This window comes from Mirounga angustirostris, unplaced genomic scaffold (assembly GCF_029215605.1).
Source record: "Mirounga angustirostris isolate CCGP_5_RB_7025 unplaced genomic scaffold, mMirAng1.0.hap1 SCAF_15, whole genome shotgun sequence".
NCBI lineage: Eukaryota > Metazoa > Chordata > Mammalia > Carnivora > Phocidae > Mirounga > Mirounga angustirostris.
In genome coordinates, this window is record NW_026991723.1 from 6,770,122 (window position 1) to 6,791,120 (window position 20,999).

Here is a 20,999-nt window from a genome sequence, read left to right on the forward strand (position 1 = left end):
TTAGCACCTCTGGTTCCTGCCCATGAAATGTCCCCCCAAATTTTTGGGAATGTCCCTGTGGCTGGTACCAGTCCTGCTAAGAACCACAGCTTTGGCTGTTCTGTGGGCCATGGGGATGCTGATATCCCTGCATCAGAGGACACGTTGACCCCCCCATCTCCCAGTCTGTGCTGTAACCTTTGTGTGAACGGGGCATTGTCTGCCTTGTTCCTGTTCTATCCCTAGGACTTGGCCCAAGGTGTGTCCTTAGAAAACATGGTTGAAGGAAAGGATGGGTGGATGCATCGATGGATGGACAGACGGAGGGATGAAAAGAGATTTTTCTCTTTGTTCTGTTTTGTGGAGCAATCCTTTAGTTTTTTTTCTTCTTCTCTGTTATGACTTGGGAAGGCTTTTAAAAATGATCCATGCGATAAGAAGTAGTAGAAATCTCTTCTACTCCACCTCTTGAATAACAGGTGCTTTGATCAAAATGTCTATTTTTATCTGAATGCCATCTCAGCTGTCACCTGTCTAAGCTTTTATTTTGTTAAACTCAGGAATGTAGATCATTTTGAGAATGTAAATCTACTTATGGCTTTTCTCCTTTCTTTCTAGTGTGGGAGGAGTTGGCCTGCTATGAAGAAAACACACGGGATTTTCTTTTCCCTGAACCCAAGCTGACACCTTCGCTCCCTGGGATGTGCAGGGAGGTGCTCATGAAGACGATTGCAGGGTTTCCAGTAAGTGGTTCGTGCCCAGCCTGGACTTCTGTGGGGAGAGATTCTTGGGACTTGGACATTTTATTTCTGACAGGGCTTGTTCTTGGGCTGATCACTTCATCTTGGTTAGTACCCCTGTGTAGCAGCCCTGTTTAGATGCCCCATTCAAAAACCAAATTATACTGATTCCCCCCGCTGCTGATCTGAGAGGTGGTGGTGGGGGAGGGGTCTTAACCTAATCAGGCCAAATCATTGCCTTATTCACACTGTCACATACTTACAAGGATGCTTTTCCATCTCCTCTTAATGCAGACTAATGGAAAGATTTAATACCAGTTTATTTAATTGTAGCTATTGTTTTAGTAGTAATAATGCACTTGATCTTAGCCAAAAGGCCGAGAAGCGATTTTTTAGTAGTAATAATGAAAGCAAATAGAATCGTGAGAGTAATAATGCCGCCTCTCATTTATTTTGAGCCTTCGGGTTTTCCTTTTTTTTTTTTTTAAGATTTTATTTATTTATTTGACAGAGAGAGACACAGCGAGAGAGGGAACACAAGCAGGGGGAGTGGGAGAGGGAGAAGCAGGCTTCCCATGGAGCAGGGAGCCCGATGCGGGGCTCGATCCCAGGACCCTGGGATCATGACCTGAGCCGAAGGCAGACGCTTAATGACTAAGCCACCCAGATGCCCCCACAGCTTTATGAATTTAAAAAGCCTATTTAATACTCACCTTTTCTCTTACTCCCCCATGAATCATTATTGTTATAATTTCGTAAAATGTTATCACTTCCCGTTTTGTTGAGAGTAAGTGCAGAATATGTAACATGAGGACCCTTGTTTCTGTGATGTTTATGATGACAGAACTTCTAGTTCTAATATTTCAAGCAGCAAACATGCATCCAAAGTTGGCCTCATCAGAATTGCTAATGAGCATAACTTTAAACCCTTCATAATCTTTGACGGTTTGGTGAAGATCGCTGACACCATTTTTTCCCCTCAGAGATACTCTTTGTCTGTCACTTATATCCGTGGTACTCGTGAGAAGGCTTGCCTTTATTATTTTGAGTTATTGGTATATTGCTCTTCAGACGCTAAAAGGACAAAAACTGGTGAGAATCAAGTAGGGGATACTCTTTATATTAACTTTGGTTTGCCTGAGTTTTCTGTGTAGTCAAAGCCATCTGCAAACACGGGGCTGGTATGCAGCTGGGTATCACGACGAGGAGAAACACACGTTCTTGTCTTCTCCCAAATGTTGTCTCTGTTTACAAACTTCATGAGCATAAGTAGGAAGAAGAACGTATAGGAAGTTGTGTTTATAGTTATTCATAAACGAAGGTAGTCATCAGAGAAAGGGCTTTAAACCGCAGGGAAAGATCCTCACACATTAGAGGTAAAGTATCAGTGAAGTTATGAAAACTATGTTTTAAACCATTTGTAAAAAGAAAGCGGAACTCAATTTCTCTCAAATGTTCTAGAAGGTAAAACAAAACCAGTCGCCACAGTTTTTTGTTTTTTTTTTTAAGATTTTATTTATTTATTTGAGACAGAGAGAATGAGAGAGACAGAGAGCACATGAGAGGGGGGAGGGTCAGAGGGAGAACCAGGCTCCCCGCCGAGCAGGGAGCCCGATGCGGGACTCGATCCCGGGACTCGATCCCGGGACTCCAGGATCATGACCTGAGCTGAAGGCAGACGCTTAACGACTGAGCCACCCAGGCGCCCCAGTCGCCACAGTTTTAATGACGGCTGACATTCGCTGCGTTCTCCCTAGATGCCAGGTATCATGCTGAGTTTGATACGTGACTTATCTTGTTCCATCCTCCTTAACCCTGCAAGGTGGCTGCTATTCTTTTCCTGTCTTATGGTTGGGGAAGCTGGCAGAGGGAGTTTAAGAAATGTGCTCGAAGCCACAGGGCTGGTGAGTGATGGAGCAGGGTTCTCATGCTTTCTTGTCGGGCTTGGTCACTGCAAGAGGCTGACTCTCATGGATTACAGGTGCCGGTGAGGCAGATCATTCACTTCATTATTTTCTCTTAAGTTATTAATTCATTAAGAATTAGATTTATTTCCGGGGCGCCTGGGTGGCTCAGTCGGTTAAGTGACTACCTTCAGCTCAGGTCATGATCCTGGAGTCCCTGGATCGAGTCCCGCATCGGGCTCCCTGCTCGGCGGGGAGTCTGCTTCTCCCTCTAACCTCCCCGTCTCATGTGTACTCTCTCTCTCTCTCATTCTGTCTCAAATAAATAAATAAAATCTTTAAAAATATATATATATATTTAAAAAAAAAAGAATTAGATTTATTTCCTCCACAAGAATGTGACTTTTTCTTGGTATTTCCATATTTCATTTTATTTCACTTGATACCTTGACAGCTTTTTCTCCCTCCTTTTCTTGGCAAGGTCAAGAATTTTGTTTTGTTTTGTTTTGTTCTGTTTGGGCTTTTTGCTTAATTAAAAAAAAATTTTTTTTTAAACTGAGCTTTATGCCGAACGTGGGGCTCGAACTCACGACCCCAAGATCAAGAGTCGCACGCTCTACCGACTGAGCCAGCCAGGCGCCCCAAGAATTTTCTTTCTTTTTTTTTTTTTTTAAAGATTTTATTTATTTATTTGACAGAGAGAGACACAGCGAGAGAGGGAACACAAGCAGGGGAAGTGGGAGAGGGAGAAGCAGGCTCCCCGCAGAGCAGGGAGCCTGATGGGACTCGATCCCAGGACCCTGGGATCACGACCTGAGCTGAAGGCAGTCGCTTAACCAACTGAGCCACCCAAGCGCCCCCAATAATTTTCTTTTTAATGTAATTTGTTCTCCTGTTAGGTCAAGACTGACTCTATAAAGTAAGCAGAAAGAATATTATTATTTCTTAATTATTAACTTTTAGTTAATAATTTCATTTTTCCTTTAGTGCTGTGATTCTAGAAAAATTGTACTGTTAAATCCATTTGTTGGCCTAACCATCATCACCCTCCTCCTGTTGCTAAGGAAACTGGGCAAGAGAGAGCCTGTAAATTTCAGCTCTCATCTATTATACTGAAATCAGTACTGCTGTGAAAAAGGAAGTACGTCCCCCCTTATGGTCTGAAGTCATTGTCAGGAGTGGAGGTTATGGGAGGCGAACCAGAATGTGTTACAGGGTGTGGATTCCTTGCAGGTAGAGCACCCTCCTCCTCCTCTTCCTCCCCAGGCAAACTGGAGCAGGGGTTTGAAGGCTGGCTAGGCAGCCACATGTGCAGAGGTTAAGTATGGGCCCCGACTGTCTGGGTTCCGTCCCACTTGGGTCACTCAGTGACTGTGACTTTGGGTCAATTACTTAGTCTCTGTGTACCTCAGTTTCCTCAGCTGTAAAATGCACTGACAATAGTACTTCCCCCATCACATGAGGGTGAAATCTATGTGTCGTGTTTAGCACGCTATCTGGCATATAGTCAAGCACACGATGTGAACGGTTACAGTTTGTCGTACTGTCATTCAGGGCTTAACATGGCCTCCCCGCGAGGCGATGAGACAGCAGCACCAGTCTGTGCCTCACGTGGTGACTTGTTCAGGCTCGGACAGCTGGGCCGCGGGGGACCCCAGGTTTGGTCCACGCAAGAGGTCTCGTGATTGCACCGGTCGCGCTGTGGACCGTGGAGCTCCTCCGCCCTCCTCTTCGTGTGGACAGTCTCCTAACTGGAGGTCAAGCTGCTCTGGCCATATGTCTTGTACATTGTTTGACATATGCCCCCCTGCATCATCGGGCTCTGCAGCAACAGGGCTCATGTGTTTGCAAGCCCAGAAATCTTGAGTCACCCAGTCCAGGCCTACCACGTGTATGGGCATACTGCATTCTAGAGGCCAAGAAAAAAAAAAAGGCGCTGAGGATCTAGGCTGTGCCTGTAAGAACTTGTTCTGCAGACCAGATGAATGCACAGGAATGAACGTGCAGAGGAAGGAATAAATAGTCAGGAAACAAGCTAACTCCTGGCTCTCCCGATCCCCAGCTATGTGACACCAGAAGACAAAAAATGGGGACATAATTGTGTGCTACCCAGGCTGTGTGTATATGTTTTATTTTTCAGCTTTACTGATGTATAATCAACAAATATTGTATACATTTAAGGTGTACAACTTGATGTTTTGATATACAATGTGAAAGAATTGCCACAATCAAGCTAATTAACTTATCCATCACTTATTATTACTCGTTTAGCCTTTTCCTTTTTATTTTTTCTCTTCCTTCCTTCCCTCCCTCCTTCCCTCTTCCTTCCTTCCTTCTTTCCTTCCTTCCTTCTTCCCTCCTTCCCTCCCTCCCTCCCTCTCTTTCTCTCTCTTTCTCTTTCTTTCTTTCTTTCTTTCTTTCTTTCTTTCTCTCTCTCTCTTTCTCTCTCTCTCTTTCTTTCTCTCTTTCTTTCTTTCTTTCTTTCTTTCTTTCTTTCTTTCTTTCTTTCTTTCTTTCTTTCTTTCTTTCTTTCTTTCTTTCTTTCTTTCTTTCCTTTCTTTCTTTTCTTTCTTTCCTTAAGATCTACCCTTATAGAAAATTTCAAATTTACACTATAGTATTATTAACTATAGTCACATTGCTGTACATCAGATAGACCTCTAGAACTTAGTCATCTTGCATAATTTGTGCCCTTGACCACCATCTCCCCATTTCCCCCATCCTCCAGCCCCTGGCAAACAGCACTCTCTGCTCCTATGAATTTGGCTGTTTCAGATCCCACACATAAGTAAGGCCTCTGTGTCTGGCTTATTTCACTTAGTATAATGTCCTCTAGATTCTTTTATGTTGTCATAAAAGGCAGAATTCCTTCTTTTTAAAGGCTGAATAGTATTCCATCATATATATATTTGTTACGTATATATTTTAGGTAATATGTGTGGATTATGCCAACTGCACAAAAAAGTAATTAGGTTCTTACATGCTTTCAAGTTAGATGGGGTGGGCTAAGAATCTATTTCCAGTAATTTTATTTGCTGCTTTTATGCTGTTTTATTTTTAGGGCATTGCTCCCAAAATAGAGTTTTCTACAAGGACAGCCATCAGAGAACGAGTGTTTCTGCAAAGAAACAGATTTTCTGTAAGTATAACCAAGAAGCCAGTGATAGGACTGTCATGAATTTTCTCCACAGATTTAAAGAATTTCAGCGCAAACTTGGTTACCAAGTTTAGATGGCAACTGGATGAATAGAAACCTGGAGATTTATCACTAGGTTTGAATTTCTATATTCAGACTATTTGTTCAGCCTATCACATTAGAGTGAGTGTGTTTGACATGTATTCATCATGGTATAGTTGGTGGAACAGGGGATATAAAAGCTAAAATCACAAGTTTGACATAAGTAGGCTTGTTTCCCTGACTGGACTCTGACTACTGTCAAGACAGCTTTCTTGTTATTGTTTCACGACTTTTACTCTTGATCTTTTGAGTAACAGTGTTCCTTCTTTCTTTTGCTGAGGCCACAGCTCAGAGTTGTATTTGTGGGTCCTCTAGGCCTTGGGGCATCCTTGAGCACCCCCTCCATTTCACTGTCATGTTCAGCCCTAATTTCCCTGTCACTCTGATTGCTTTTGGCCTTTCTTTTTACCTTGTTGTACATAATTTTTAATGATTTAAAATCCTTTATAGAACAATATGGAAAATGAATGAATGTAATTTGTAAAGCTTCTTCAGGTACTTTGCTTGTCATCCCAAATCTTGCTTGGTATCTTGGAAAATCCTTGGAAGTGTAGGCTGTGGGTTAGGGGTACTGAATGCAAAGGGTCACTAATCTGTGCAAAGCCATCAATCCTCTGGGCATCATAACTCATAATAGGAGGCAAATGATTAATTTTAAGGAAGGCATTGGCTGCTTTTTATTTTTTTAAACATTTTAAAAATTGATTTATTTATCTTAGAGAGAGAGAGAGAGAGAGCATGAGCAGGAGGGGCAGAGGGAAATGGAGAGAGAATCCCAAGCAGACTCTACACTGAGCACAGAGCCGGACATGGGGCTTGGTCTCATGACCCTGAGATCACAACCTGAGCTGAAATCAAGAGCTGGTTGCTAACTGACTGAGCCACCCAGGCGCCCCTGCACCGTTTGCTTTTTAGTTTTTCCCTATTTACCCACTATTTTCTCCAGTCTGATATGGGTGCACAGTGATCTTTCAGTCTGTCTCTCTCTTCCACTCTGCCATTTTAATCTTGTTTTGGCCTCTTAATATAGGTCTTCCATTAAGTGTTAACTTTTTAAAGTAATAGCTCTTACCATTTTTTTTTCTTATAACAAAAGTATTTAATTTAGAAAACTAGAAAATACAGATAAGCAAATAGGACAAGATAAAAATAAAATTGCCTGTCATTCTTATTATGTAGGGATGGGCATGACTCATTTTTTTGAGTATATTCTTCAGTACACACACACACACACACATATTATTTTAATTTTAAAAGACTAGGATCATGCAATACTGCGTATAATTTTGTATCTTTCCTTTTCATTTAATATGCTATGGACATGTTTCTCACATCCTTTTTTAAGAGTTATTTATTTATTTTAGAGAGAGAAAGAGAGCACGAGCAGGGGGAGGGGCAGTAGGAGATGGAGAGAGAGAATCTCAAGCAGACTCCACACTGTGGGTGGAGCCTGATGCGGGGCTCCATCTCACAGCCCTGAAATCATGACCTGAGCCAAAATCAAGAGTCGGATGCTTAACCGACTGAGACACCCGGGCGCCCCGTTTCTCACATCCTTAAGTATTCTTACGCCAGGCAGTTTTTCACGGCTTCATAGCTAGCTGTTGTATGGACGTACCATGATTTGGTCAGTGGTTTTCCTGTTGTTGGGCACTTCACTGAGACAGTAGTCAGAGTCCAGTCAGGGAAACAAACCACACCTGTTCTTTTAGTAAAAAGATTTAATTAATTAAATGTTTTTTTAAAAAAAGGCCAAACAGGGGTTGAAGGACTGAAGGGTAAAAGGGTCACTGAAGTGACAGACATAGTAACTAGAGGAAGCAGCTTCCATCCCTAGGGCTGGCGAACCAGGGGAAGAGGTGGGGACATCATGGATGTAGGAGCCTGAGGAAGAGACCCCACACAGGTGGGACCAGACCTGTGGGGAGGGGCTGCTTGCCTGCGCGCTTCCTTGGGGGTTCAGAGGCAGGGCTCTGATGAATGGGACTCAGACCTCTGTGAGGGACAGTACTCACTGCTGGTGCCTCTGGAGCTTGGAGGGCGGGTCTTGTGGGGCAGGACTCAAAGCTCTGGGGCGGGGGTACTCTGGCTGGCTGGTGCTGGGAGGTCTGAGGGGGGCACGGTGAGGCTCGGTCTGGGTTATGGGGGGAAAACTATACACTGGCACCGTGTGCCTCTCTCAAGGTGAAGCCTGGTTGCTGGGGTGACGCTGTCGGGAATAGAAGGCAGAACTGGGAGTGGGAGTCCTGGCTTCCTCCTCCCGGCTTGCAGCCTCCTTCTAGCGCCTCCTAGTGGTGGAGCCTCTACTGAACAGCTGAAAAGAGCAGAAGGGATTGCCCCAGTACCCTAAAGCTGAATATTAGAGCAAAGTGGGTTTGGAGCGGAGTGGGAACTGCTTACTCACCAGTATAGCTGATTTCTCATTTTTTGAATGGTTATAAGAATGTCTGTAGCTGGGGCGCCTGGGTGGCTCAGTTGGTTAAGCATCTGCCTTTGGCTCAGGTCATGATCTCAGGGTCCTGGGATCCAGTCCCGCATCGGGCTCCCTGCTCAGCGGGAAGCCTGCTTCTCCCTCTCCCTCTGCCCCTGCTAGTGTTCTCTCTCTCAAATAAATAAAATAAAATCTTTTTTTAAAAAGAAAAAGAATGTAGCTATACACATACATAATTATTTCCTTATAATAAATTCCTTGAAAAATTGCTGGACCCGGATGTGGGCCAGATTCGCCCCCCCATCAATCATCATGATGAGGGAGGAGTGTCTGATACCTTCCAACTTTCTCCTACTGCAAATAATTTTCACTGTTTCTGGTTGAAATATATTACGCCAGTGAGTTATAACTACTAGTGATGTTAAGCTGAGCTGAAGAAAAACTAAGGAGAGAATACCCTTTTTTAAGTTCATGTTTGGCAAATCTGAGATGTTCAGTCTTCTTCCTTAGTTAAATAAAGTTCAGTTCAATATAGTTATATTCTGATTGAATTTTTCTTTTTTCTCCATTTCCCATTTTTAAAAACACTGTTTCTTGTTTTGGTTTCAGGAAGAAAGATATAATAAGTCAAGAAGGCCTTTATCTGCAACAGATGGACCCAAGCTCCCCATAAATAATATGAAGATGACGCCAAAGGAGAGTAATCTCAACAGACTGCCCCAAAGCATGCAGTCCCGTGCTCCCTCTCCCGTTTCCCCCGGGCGCTGCTTTCACGACCAGCCAGCTCAGCTGAACCTTGGAAATAACATCAGAATCTCCAGGGGAAGCAAACCTCCATTTGTAGTTAGACACGTAAGCCTAAAATTTTTTTCAGAGTCTGGAAGGGTGAAGGTGCGAATGAGGATAAAATCCAAGAAGTTTGGGCCATAAAAACAAATGGGTGATATTAAATAAAGAGGGAATTCATTTTTTTTTTGAACTAGAAACATTTTTTTTATCTATTATTTTTTTATGTATTTTTGTATTATGTTCAATTAGCCAACATAGAGTACATCATTAGTTTTGGATGTAGTGTTCAACGATTCCTTAGTCGCTTATAACAACACCCAGTGCTCATCACCACACGTGCCCTCCTCAATACCCATCACCCAGTTACCCAGTTACCCTGTCCCCCCACCGCCCCTCCCCTCTGAAACCCTCAGTTTGTTTCCCGGAGTCCAGAGTCTCTCATGGTTTGTCTCCCTCTCTGATTTCTTCCCATTCAGTTTTCCCTCCCTTCCCCTGGGGTCCTCTGTATTATTCCTTATGTTCCGCATATGAGTAAAACCATATGATAATGGTCTTTCTCTGCCTGACTTATTTTACGTAGCATAATCCCCTCTAGCTCCATCCATGTTGATGCAGATGGTGGGTATTCATCCTTTCTGATGGCTGAGTAACAGTCCGTTGTATATATGAACCACATCTTCTTTATCCATTCGTCTGTTCATTTTTTTTTTTTAAAGATTTTATTTGACAGAGAGAGGCACAGTGAGAGAGGGAACACAAGCAGGGGGAGTGGGAGAGGGAGAAGCAGGCTCCCCGCAGAGCAGGGAGCCCGATGCGGGGCTCGATCCCAGGACCCTGAGATCATGACCTGAGCCGAAGGCAGACGCTTAACGACTGAGCCACCCAGGCGCCCCTCGCCTGTTCATTTTTTTAAAAGATTTATTTATTTATTTATTTATTTATCAGAGGGAGAGAGAGAGCACAAGCATGGAGGAGGGGCAGAGGCAGAGGGAGAAGCAGACTCCCCGCTGAGCAGGGAGCCCAATGCGGGGCTCGGTCCCAGGACCCTGAGATCATGAGCCAAAGGCAAACGCTTAACCGACTGAGCCACCCAGGTGCCCCTAAAGAGGGAATTCAAATTGAATAATAACTATGATTAGATGAAGTTCGCTGCCTAGAGTCATTGTCAGGAAAGTCATACAAAGATGTCTCGTGCAGAGGACTTGCTCAGTAAATGTCAGTCCTCCCTATTTTTAATTTTTGCAAATTATTAATAGAGTGTGATGCCTGATTGTGACAACCTGCCGTTTTTTTATCCAGAAGGATCAGCGAACTGACGGGTAGAAGACACACATAACAAAGGCCGGCATGTGCTCTGTAGCAATAGAAAATGACAGCTTCCTCCGTTTTAAAGAAAACTGCTTGAGTTTTTAAAATGAGGTTGTTGTTCATTGTCAGGACAAATGTGTCTGCAGGAAGAAGCAATGGTGTGCCTACTCAAAGCCCTTCCTTAAAGCTATCTTAGATTTAGCCCCCAGGAAGTAGCGGGTATATGTAATCACACTAGCCTCCTGACATTGTGTTGCCTGTGAAAGTAATGGAAAATAGAGAAAAATTTTAAAAAATTACCTATTGGCTTACCAGCATAATATGAATAAAAATTTTATTTCGTTTAGTGCATTTCCTTTCACTTTTTACAATTTCATAAGTTTTTTTACCCCACAAAGTTGTAATTATGCTGGATATACAGATTAGTTTCTCAATATGTATATGGTTACTATTACATTAAAAGCATTTCCTATAGCACATTGTGGTTAATGACTTATTCTCTAAGAGTTCTTATAACTCCAGTAGTTAACTGTGGATATTCTTGCCAAGTTGATAACTTGGCTGAAAGTCACCGGTGGTGATGTTTATGCATTGGACATAAGATATGAAGCATGGTCAGCCCCGAAGTGAGGGTGCTGTTGATTGGGACGACGGTATGCAGAGCTGGTTTGTAGGTACAACAGATGTTACTTGGCTAGAAACCATAGAACAGCTGTTTTCCTTGTGGTCACCTGGGTAAAAATGGCAAAAGTCTAGCAACCAGTCTTTAAACATGGCTTTATAAGAATATTGTTGAATTGAATTTGTTGGACAGTCTGCTTCATTCCATTTGAAATAGATTTTTGTGAAGTACACTGTAGTCGAGGCCCCTTGGGCTAAATAATCTTAAAATCTTGGTAGACTTTGTAGGGAATAAAACTGGCTTGATATTTATTTTATTTAACAAATTCTTGTACAACCTCTACTATGTACCATGCTCTTCTCTAAATTCTTTATACATATTAACTCTTTTATTTAGCCAGATTTCCTGATCGTATGTGATGTTTCTTTAAGTAGAAGCATTAAAATTTAGAGGGCCTAATGTCGTGAAGACTAGACATTCTAATCAATATGTTTCTGAAAGTAGGATGAAGGATAACATTATCACTTGCCTTCTTGAAATTTAAAAAAAAAAAAGAAAAGAAACAAGTTAAAAAAAAAATCCAGCAACTCTATGTCATAAATATTCTGGAGGAGTCCCTATTTCAAGTGTTTGGACCTGCTTACAGATCATGTTATCCGATTCAGGAAAATAAGGTCACATTCATTAAAATAATGCAGTTGCCACTATTCTTTTTTTTCAAGGTTCTAGACACTCAGATTAGAAGGGAGTGTGGATGGCTGAAATGTCAGCTGGTGATAATCACTTGTCTTCAGGGAGGACCCCACTTAGGCCGGCACTGCTCACTGTTTAGGAACATGAAACCTCTGTCCTGTTTTGAAGTATTTTGAACTAAACTTCACTTGCTCTTTTCTGAGCTCGACCCTGAACCCGTGGTTAGAATATAATTTGTGTCCGACTTTATGCTAACAGCCCATACCTACGTGTTTAAGCCTCAGTGAAATAGGGACAAACAGCTTCCCTTGTTGGGATAACATTTAACGTGCATGGAGACTGTGATTTAATTTGTTCCTAGCCTCTTCTTACCTGCATGGCCCACAGTTGAGGGGGAAAAAGGCATTACAGGTAATGAGGAGAGGGTAACGCAAGCGATGGTGGGTTCAAATCTTATTTCTTCCCTTTCTTTCAGGTGGACAGTGCAAAGCCTTTTGGTGAGAATATTTCAGAGTATCAGTCCTGGAAGTCGAGAAGAAAACTTAAGTTTTCAAACTTGCCTTTTCCGGGGAGAAGAGGTACTCGAGTTTCTCGTTACCCCCTGTACATTCCCCAGTGGGAACGAATGCATCCTTCTAAATCTTCTTTCATTCTGGGGCATCCTGAGTTTCTCTGGAAACCAGAGGCCTAATTCTCAAGTAGCGTCCAGCTGTGGAGTTTGCAGGGTGGGAGCTCCCCTGGAGCAGAGCCAGATGAGAAGCTGTCCCTTGCCCAGTTTCCCTAACCATTGAAGGAGCGTGCTCTGAGTAATGCTACCACCCATGTGCTCTGCTGCAGGTGCGCCCTGGCTGGGCTGGACACGCAGGGGGCAGCTTGTCCTGGTGTGAACGCCCTCAGGGAACACTGAGAGCTCACAGATGAGGCTTGCCATTTCTCTAGACGGGAAAGAGTGGGAGCTTGGTGGAGATCAGGAGGTGTAACATTTGCTTTACAAGATTCCGGGTCAGGGAGGAGAGGAGCCAACGCTCCCTGAAGGGAAATTCAGTGTGGCTAAGGCAGGGAATCCCAACCGTGGAGGTGTCAGGACCCTTTTGCGTTCTTAAATATTATTGAGGACCCCAGAGCACTTTTGTTTATGTGGATGAGATCTATTAATATTTAGCATATTAGAAATGGAAGCTGAGAAATTTGTAAAATACAGGAGTACACAAGCACACATTCTGTTAGCCATTCCGAGTGGTGATGTCATGACACATCATGTAGCTTTTGGAAAATTCCATTGTATGGTTGTGAGATAATGAGAAAAAGAGAATTCATGTCTTAGTGTTATTAGAAGAGTCTTCACCTTGCAGATCTCCTGAAAGTTCTTGGTGACCCTGGGGAGATCCCTGGGCGCACCATATGTTGAGAGTCACTGAGTTAATGCATCCCTTGGTGGCATTGACCTTATGATTGAACCCCCTGCACCATGTCAGCTCTGAAGGTCATGGCAGTGAAGTTCATCCATTCCTGAACTTGATCAAAATGCTGGCCCGTTTTCTTGCCTCCTGGTGGAACTGGACCTAGACCATCCCTGACAGCAGGTTCCCTATGTTAGGCTTAAAGTCTTGTACTTTTAAGGGGCTGCACGGTCTCTTTTGGTAACTCAGACCAGTGCTCTTGGTTATGGTGACTGTTAGTAGCCAACTAAGGATGGAGTGCAGGTTTGAAGCAGAAAGTGCTTTATCACCTCTGACATTTAATTTAAGTCCTTTGGGTTAAAAATCACCCACGTAGCCTATAAAAGTACTGCCTTCCCTATTACGGTGAAATCAAGCAATGGCAAATGTCCTTTCCGGGGATGACACATCGGGCTTAATGCTGGCTCGGTTACGATGAGACTCTCATGCATCACATTGGTCTCAGCCTCTTTGTCTTTTCTTAATCCGGGCAGGTGGAGAAGTGAGGCTCCAGAGAGCTTACAGAGTGTGCACTGGTCACACTCCCAGTTTTTGGCATACCTACATTTAGAGAAGACATTCAGACCTCTGGTTTCTCAGATCCCTGGAGTCCCCGTAGCTTCCAAGCCAGACCTTTGCTTAGGTCACCTGTCAGTTCATTCATCCAGGCCTAAGGTAGAATAAAACAGTGATTCTCAAACTTGAATGTGCATTTGAATCACCTGGGGATCTTGTTCGCTGTAGATTCGGATTCAGCAGGGCTGGGGTGGGGCCTGGGAACCCTCTTTTCTGACAAGCTTCCAGGTGATGATGTGGCTGGTCCATGGACTGCACTTTGAGAAGCAAGAGAACAAGGGCTAGCCCCCCGTGAAAGGGAGTGCTGCGTACGGTGGCGAGGGGGTTTCTAGGCAACGGGCAGGTTTGTGGTTATAGCTGAAGAGGGCCTTAGCATTGCCAGCGCCCTGCTCAGCTGGGCGTTGGGAAGAAGACAGCTTCTGGGACAAGACACAGACACACACGCACACACACACACGTGCATGCCTGGAGGATGCGATGACTGCCAGGCTTTAAAAAAGCCCTTTCCGTATCTTCCTTCTTACTGCCAGTGGCATGGGGCAATCAGCAATCCACGAAAAGCCCCTTGTCACTGCCTAAGCCCAAGCATAGAGGGGGCAGGCACGGTGGCCTCCGCATAACCTTGCAAAAACTCATTCCAGAAGCATTATTTTTTTTCCGAATTTGGAAAAACCCAATTTAATCTTGATTTTGCCTGTGTGTGTTTATCGCTTCACTTCCTAATCATTCTTACCACTCTCTGGCTTTAGGTCTACTTACTTATGATTGTTTAGGGTACTCATCATGATGTGCACTTTTCCTGCATTATGCTCTCCCCAGCTCTTGTCCGTTCATGGTCTCCACCTAACATGTGTCTCTATCTTGGACAAGTAGGCTCGAGATTTCCTGCCTAAATAGGAATCCATGTAAAGCAGATAGAAAGGGAATGGCAGAAGAGGCAGAGTGGGTGAATTTTGTTTCTATGAGAGCCATGCGGTTTTCTTTCAGGCTCTGGGCACCTGGGCCAGTATGAGTTTTGTTTTCCAGGCTGTGTGAGGATTACCGAATTTATGGCTTCCCTTAAACTCTCCTTTGCCCTTCCCACGTCCCTGTGTGCTGTCATTAATAATGTAACTTCACTGGGCCTCAAGAGGACAGAAACACTCCTAGATAGGATCGCTGTGACTCAAGGGACTTGTAAGAGTTGACAGTGTAACTTACGAGGGAGCATTTAAGTTCTTTAATAATTCATCCCTGCGTAATATTTCTGTGCTCTGTGGAACAAATGCAACAGTGGTTTTAGGGGTAATTTGTAGTAATGAGTCACTGAAACACCTCTTCCTCTTTCTTCTAGCTTCTTCTCTTGACAGCCTTGCCGCTAACGTAAAGGTAATTGTAGAAGTAGCATTTGTAAAATGATTTATTTTCAGCTTCTAACGCCGGTTATTGTGCATTCCCCAACGGGTGGTGGAAAGTCTATTTCTAGCAAGTGCTGCTTATGGAAATGGAGTTGCTGTAGGTTCACCAGAGTTTGAGAGATGCCCAGGCTCCGCTGAATGCTTTGCATTAGTTGGTTTGTTTCCCCTCACGTAAGCTCTCTCTATCTGTAGAATGAATCCCCCATGTATATGGCCCCAACACCTACTTTATGAGTAGGTATTCTTATTGCTTTTTTTCCTAAACGAATACTTCCATAATACATAGAGGTGGTAAACCACTTGCTCTTGAAGTTTGATTGGTTTGTCAAGGTGAAGGCTCAAACTTCTGTTACAACATGAAAATAGATATAGGCAAAGAAATGGAGTATACGGTGCTTTTTATGCTGTGGCATTTAAATAGTTTATTTTAAAAAATTATATCTTTGCCAAACCGGATAATCCCTTATGCTCACAAATCAAAGCTCAGAGTGTGAGTTTATTTTGGCTTGTTAATATATGCCAAATGTGCAGAATTTTGCTTATCTTTCCTTGACCTTGAGCTTCTGAGCATTTTCTCAGCAGGACAAAAGCGGGAGCTTCCCTGGGGGGCAGGCTTTCTATCAGCTTGTCCCCTTCCTCATCCCACCCACCCCCTACGCTCTAAATTCAGCATAAGAAAACAAAATCACAACTAAAGAATAATGCACATTGTCACTTAGGTCATCAAAGAGCCAGATGAACGGATTGTTTTAAGGAAAGAATCATCATCACCTTTAGATTCCAGTAAGTTCGGAAAACCCTCGCCCATTTACAGTAACCGAGGGGATGCCGATTTCCATGGGGAAGCTTCGTATGCTGCCTCCCAGCATTCCAGATCTCCCAGCCCTCTTCTGGATCAGCCCCTTCTCTGCGACGAAAGGTCAGCGGCAAGCCCCCATTTATTTGCTTGAAGAGTGTGATGTGGTCTAGCAGGAGGAAATCCTGGTCACTTCATCCCTTTGCTTCCTTAGGGATATTCAGCTGGGGATATGAAAAATCACTATTCGTTTTTAAATCTTCCTGGAAGGAAGAGTTGAGCCTTTTCTCTTGCCTGTGGAAAGCGTATCTCAGAATGTTTGTTGAAAGTGGGACAGTCAGCTCACTTGGCATAGATGCTATTTATCTATCCATTTTGTCTTTCATAAAAAACAAATGGAGTGAAAAAGAAATCACCCATAGTCCTGCCACCCAAAGCCAAAGATTATTAACATGTAGGTGTATTTTCTCTTTTTCTAGACATGTTTTCTTGGTTTCTTGGTCGCCTTAACTCCAGGAGAATGGCACTGAAGATAATATTTTTAAGACAGTTGTTAAAAATGGATAGTTGACATACTAGTTTCAGGCATACAACATAATGATTCAATATTTGTGTATATTGCAAAATGATCATCACAGTAAATCCAGTTTACATCGGGTCACCATGCATAGCTACAGAAATTTTTTTCTTGTGATGAGAACTCTTAAGATTTATTCTCTCAGCAGCTTTTAAATGTGCATTATGGTGTTAACCGTAGTCTCCATGCTGCCCATTATGTCCCCGTTATTTCTTTTATAATAGGAAGCTTGTACACTTTGACTCCCCTCACCCCCTGAGTCCGGCAACCACCAGTCTGGTCTCTGTATCTGTGAGCTTGTTCGTTTGTGTTCTTCCTTAGGTTCCACATATAAGTGAGATCATACGGTTTTTGTCTTCCTTAAGACAGTTGTTCTGAATGAAGGATATGCCAGTCTGCTCTTCTCTGCACTTAGTGATGAGAATAAGAGAAAGCCCCGTGTCAGAGTGACGTGATTGCTCACAAAGGGACTAGGTAGTAAATATCCCAGAATGAAAGTCAGAATGCAATGAAAGCCCTGCAGTTTTAATACAAATTATATTAAGTTTGACTAAGACTAAGAAAGTGGCAGTGAATTCTTAGTGTTTTGTAGAAATGATAGAATACCTTTATATTAAAATGTTGTATCATGGACTTGAGGAAACCAAATCAAATATTTTAGTAAAATCTATTAAAGAATGGAGAATTCCTGATTAGTTACTTTTTTAGAGGAAAATAACATGAAATAGATTTTTAAAAATCAGCCCTGTCACTCTAAGTCGGGAGGTTAAAGACATTTACATCCCTCTCTCTACCTGGTCTTCATCTCCTCCTGGCTTATCCTCTGGATGTAAAGATTTTAAACAGAGACGGGAAAGGACCTTCAGCTGGTGGTAGTCAGGGGACTTGGGCTCTAGTGCTCATCTGTCTCTAACTACTCTGTGATCTCACAGAAATACTCAGCCTTGTAGACCTTAGTCTCCCCATCTGTAAAATGGGTGTGATGATCAAATAGCCATTCTCTTACAGGTACAAAATGGTTCTCTGCTGCCAGAAGCAGAGGTAGCTCGTGGCTTTTGTCCACGTGCCTTGTTTTTATACATCACCCAAACTCCTCCTTATAATCAGCCTAGCGAGCATTTCTGAGGGACTGAATTGGGGCTGCATCTCTTGAGCACCTATTAGGTGGAATGTGCATGGTCATGACGCATCCCAGCTTGCCAGAGGTTCGCGCACTAGACCAGGAGGCTGGCACACCCTCATGCCACTGAATGTGAGGCAGCTGGTGAGATGCAGGTCACAGGAGTACGGTCCAAAAGTGGGTGAGAGACAGAGCAGGAGGTGGGGCCCTTCCTCAAGAGGGAGATCAAAGAAGGCCTCATTTTTTTTTCTAAAATAAGTTTCTGCGACGGCTTACGCATTCCTTCGGCCAGCCTTTCTTGAGTGTCTTTATGCAGCCGGCCAGTGATTCTCAGCTGTGGCCCACTAAGGACTCGCCTGCTCTCCACTTAGTCAGAATCCCTGGGGTTGGAACTGGGTGTGTGGTGGGCGTGTAGCATCTCTGTGGGTAGAAGAGTGCCTCGGAGGAGAACAGGATTGATAGCCAGGCCGCTAGCCTGGAATGGAAACCCTAACATTGAAGGCATTTCTCCTGATCTCTGGGAACTTGCAACTTAGCAGAGGATGTAAAAACATGTGCATAGAGAGCTTTCTACCAGGCGGAACTTTGAGAATAGTATGGACCAAATGTTATCAGAGTAGAAAGGAGGAGGAAGGAAGGCACTTCTGGAATGCATCGTGGAGGAGATGGTATTTCCATGTGGGCCCTGAGGGATGTGGATTGGATTTTGATAGAGTTAATGGAGGGGAGGGATGGGAAGTGAGAAGGCACGGGGCACTGGCAGCTTCTAGAAGTTAGACCAGCTTGGGGAATAGTGAGTGCCAAGGCTGAGGGTCTGAGGGACTGTGGAAGCCAAGCTAAGGAGTTTGGGTTTTGTTGGAAGGCAGTGGGGAGCTTTTGCAAGTTCATTCTCAGGAGTTAGCACATTTGACTGGAGGATGGTAACTCTGGCTGCAGAGCAGATTTGTATCCTCTACCTCTGATGAATCAGCAAATTCTGCGTGCCCAAAGTCACTCTAAATGGAGAGCTTTGGAACTAATTTGACCATGAATTTGTAAATAAGGCCATGATCAACTGTGACAAGGGAAAACACAGTCACAGAAAGGCCATCTGGCTTGCCCAGGACTGTCCAGTGTTTATCGCACATTAACTAAAGAGAATGATTGTATCCACATTGCTAAAATTCTTTAGGAATCTTTGGAAAATGGTATTTGTGTTTTTCATAATCAAATGGCCAATTCTGTCTCAAAGTTTAGGCCTTGGTACCCACTCCCCTCCCAAAGATGAATGAATGAAGGGATGAATCCAGTCACTCAAGAAATATTAAATACCTACAGTGGTATTCAGTACCTACGAGGCCCTGGGATGAGCCGTTCACCTAGGATTCCCCATGCCAGCTTCAGTCTAGGGGCATCCACAGACATTAAGCAAATACTGACCAGGGGTCACTGGTGAAGTGCCGTGAACGAGGGGGAAATGGACTCCAAGTGCAGGTAGCAGGGTAGCCAACTTCCTCTTCCGGAGGGGGCTTGGGAAGGACTTTGGTGAGCAGTCAGTGATTGGACTGAGCTCTGAAGGTGGGTAGGGGTTCACACGAGTGGGGAGTCGGGGTTGGGGTGGCAGCATTCCAGGCAGGGGGAGCTGTGGAAGGGAGTAGATGCCTCCCGTCTGAGGAACCAGAGGGCACTGGTATGATCTGTGGTTAAGTTTGGGTCTGAGCAGCCTGAAGTAAATGAGATGAAACATACAATGCTTGCAGTGGAAAACAGTCAGGGTTACGTTTTGTGTTAAACATTTGTGGATTAAATTTCTAAGCATAAAAGCAGGATTGATTCTTGAGAGAAGTATCTGAAATGCTCAGTAAAGTACAAAGAAGAATCACTCACAGCCACACAGGCAAACACAAGCCATTCTTCACATTGTGGTTGCTTTTATTGTCAGTGTGTATCTTATGCGTAGGGTTAATGAAGACCCTGACAGTGCACTATGTATCCTATTTTGCATGTTACTGCTGCTTCTTGCTATTAAGTTATAAATATCAACCCACAGTGTACTTGAAGGATCCTTTTTAGCAGCTGCATAATACTCCACCCTGGTTTCCTGTGTTGGGCAGGTTCCACCCTTGCTCTCAGTCCTCGTGGAGGAAGACCCACGAAAGGGTGTGCAGTCTCCTGACACCCCACAGAGCTCAGCAACACCTACACAAGGTAGGGCTTCTGAGATGACGGAATCTCTGCTGACAAAATCATAGGGGAACTGGGACGTCCGGTCTGGGGCTGGGGGGTGGGGTGAGGAGACAGACATTAATCAAGTAACCACAGAGATAAATGTAAAATTGTGACACTTCCCAAGGAGGGTGCCTGGTGTCCTGAGAGTGTCTGAGAAGGGGGTATTTGACTTGGTGGGGGATCAGGGCAAGCTTCCCTGAGGAAGATACAAGGGAGCTTCCGTCTGAGCGATGAGTCCTAGCGAGTTTAGGCAGAGGTCCTGCAGCAAGAGGGAGCTCCATCCTTTCAAGGAGAGAAGACAGTCTCCCTGGCCCGAAGCCCAACCCCTTGCACTGTGCACAGGAATCCCGGTCCCTGGAAGTTGTCGTCTGTGTGAGGCTACAATGTGGAAGAAAATGTTAAAAGTGGATAAGGTGTTTTGGCTGTTTGACGTGTGGGGTGTGGTTTCTAACCCATAGACAGATACACCCAGTACTTTGTCTACTGTGGATGTGTAGCCATTAGCCAAGGGACTGGTCATCATTTCAAAAGAATTCCATGAAAGGTTAACAAAGGTTAGGTTGGGTTTAAGGATACTGTGTCATGGTCAAAGGGGTCGTCTTGGTCTTGACTTATTTAAACACAGGCACAGCCCAGATTTATAGGATGACACTTATGAATGAATATTGATTTTCACAGGGCGGGGTTGTAAATTACTCTGCTTCCTCTTGGCAAAGTCTTGGCTTTGCTTTGTTAATTTCCAATCTTTTCAAGTAAGGGAATCCCTTTAAAATGTAAAAAGAAGGAAAAGAAGGGAGGGAGGGAGAAGAACAAGAAAGAAGAAAGTATCTGCATGCACACGCGTATAGTAAACACCCCGTGTACGGCACGCATGGGGTCCATGGGCCTTTTAAATGCAAAACCACTCATCTGAGTAGCATTGATTTATGTGACACTATGAGTAACACAGTTGCTGGCTTGGCTTTTGTTATAGGAATATTCTGTCTCTGAAGCAAAGTATATCACTGAAAGACCAAGCTACCTGCTGAAGGAATACCCAGTGCATGAACAGAGATATTTTTAAGCTGCTGTCTTATGTAAGTAAGCAGCTTAAGTGCTGCTTCTTATGTTGATTTGCTTAAATAATTTCCTGCTGTCAGGATGAAGTAACTAGAAAATGTGGTGGACAGGAGATGGGGCGGA

General features: G+C 43.8%; 1 protein-coding gene across 10 annotated transcripts in view; it reads left to right on the forward strand.

Moving 5' to 3' along the window:
- The window catches only part of SPATA6L (spermatogenesis associated 6 like), a 73,950-nt gene that overhangs the window by 21,535 nt on the left and 31,416 nt on the right, over positions 1 to 20,999 (forward strand). For 8 of the 10 annotated variants that reach the window (XM_064579994.1, XM_064579996.1, XM_064579992.1 and 5 more), the window contains 8 exons: positions 598 to 722; positions 5,685 to 5,762; positions 8,902 to 9,144; positions 12,180 to 12,282; positions 15,053 to 15,087; positions 15,836 to 16,035; positions 19,703 to 19,796; positions 20,791 to 20,893. In XM_064579994.1, coding sequence (XP_064436064.1) covers positions 598 to 722; positions 5,685 to 5,762; positions 8,902 to 9,144; positions 12,180 to 12,282; positions 15,053 to 15,087; positions 15,836 to 16,035; positions 19,703 to 19,796; positions 20,791 to 20,880 — 968 coding nt within the window. In that variant the 3' untranslated portion in view covers positions 20,881 to 20,893. Of the gene's footprint in view, positions 1 to 597; positions 723 to 5,684; positions 5,763 to 8,901; positions 9,145 to 12,179; positions 12,283 to 15,052; positions 15,088 to 15,835; positions 16,036 to 19,702; positions 19,797 to 20,790; positions 20,894 to 20,999 lie in introns of those variants that run through there. The other 2 variants (XM_054509142.2, XM_054509143.2) reach the window with 2 other exon arrangements.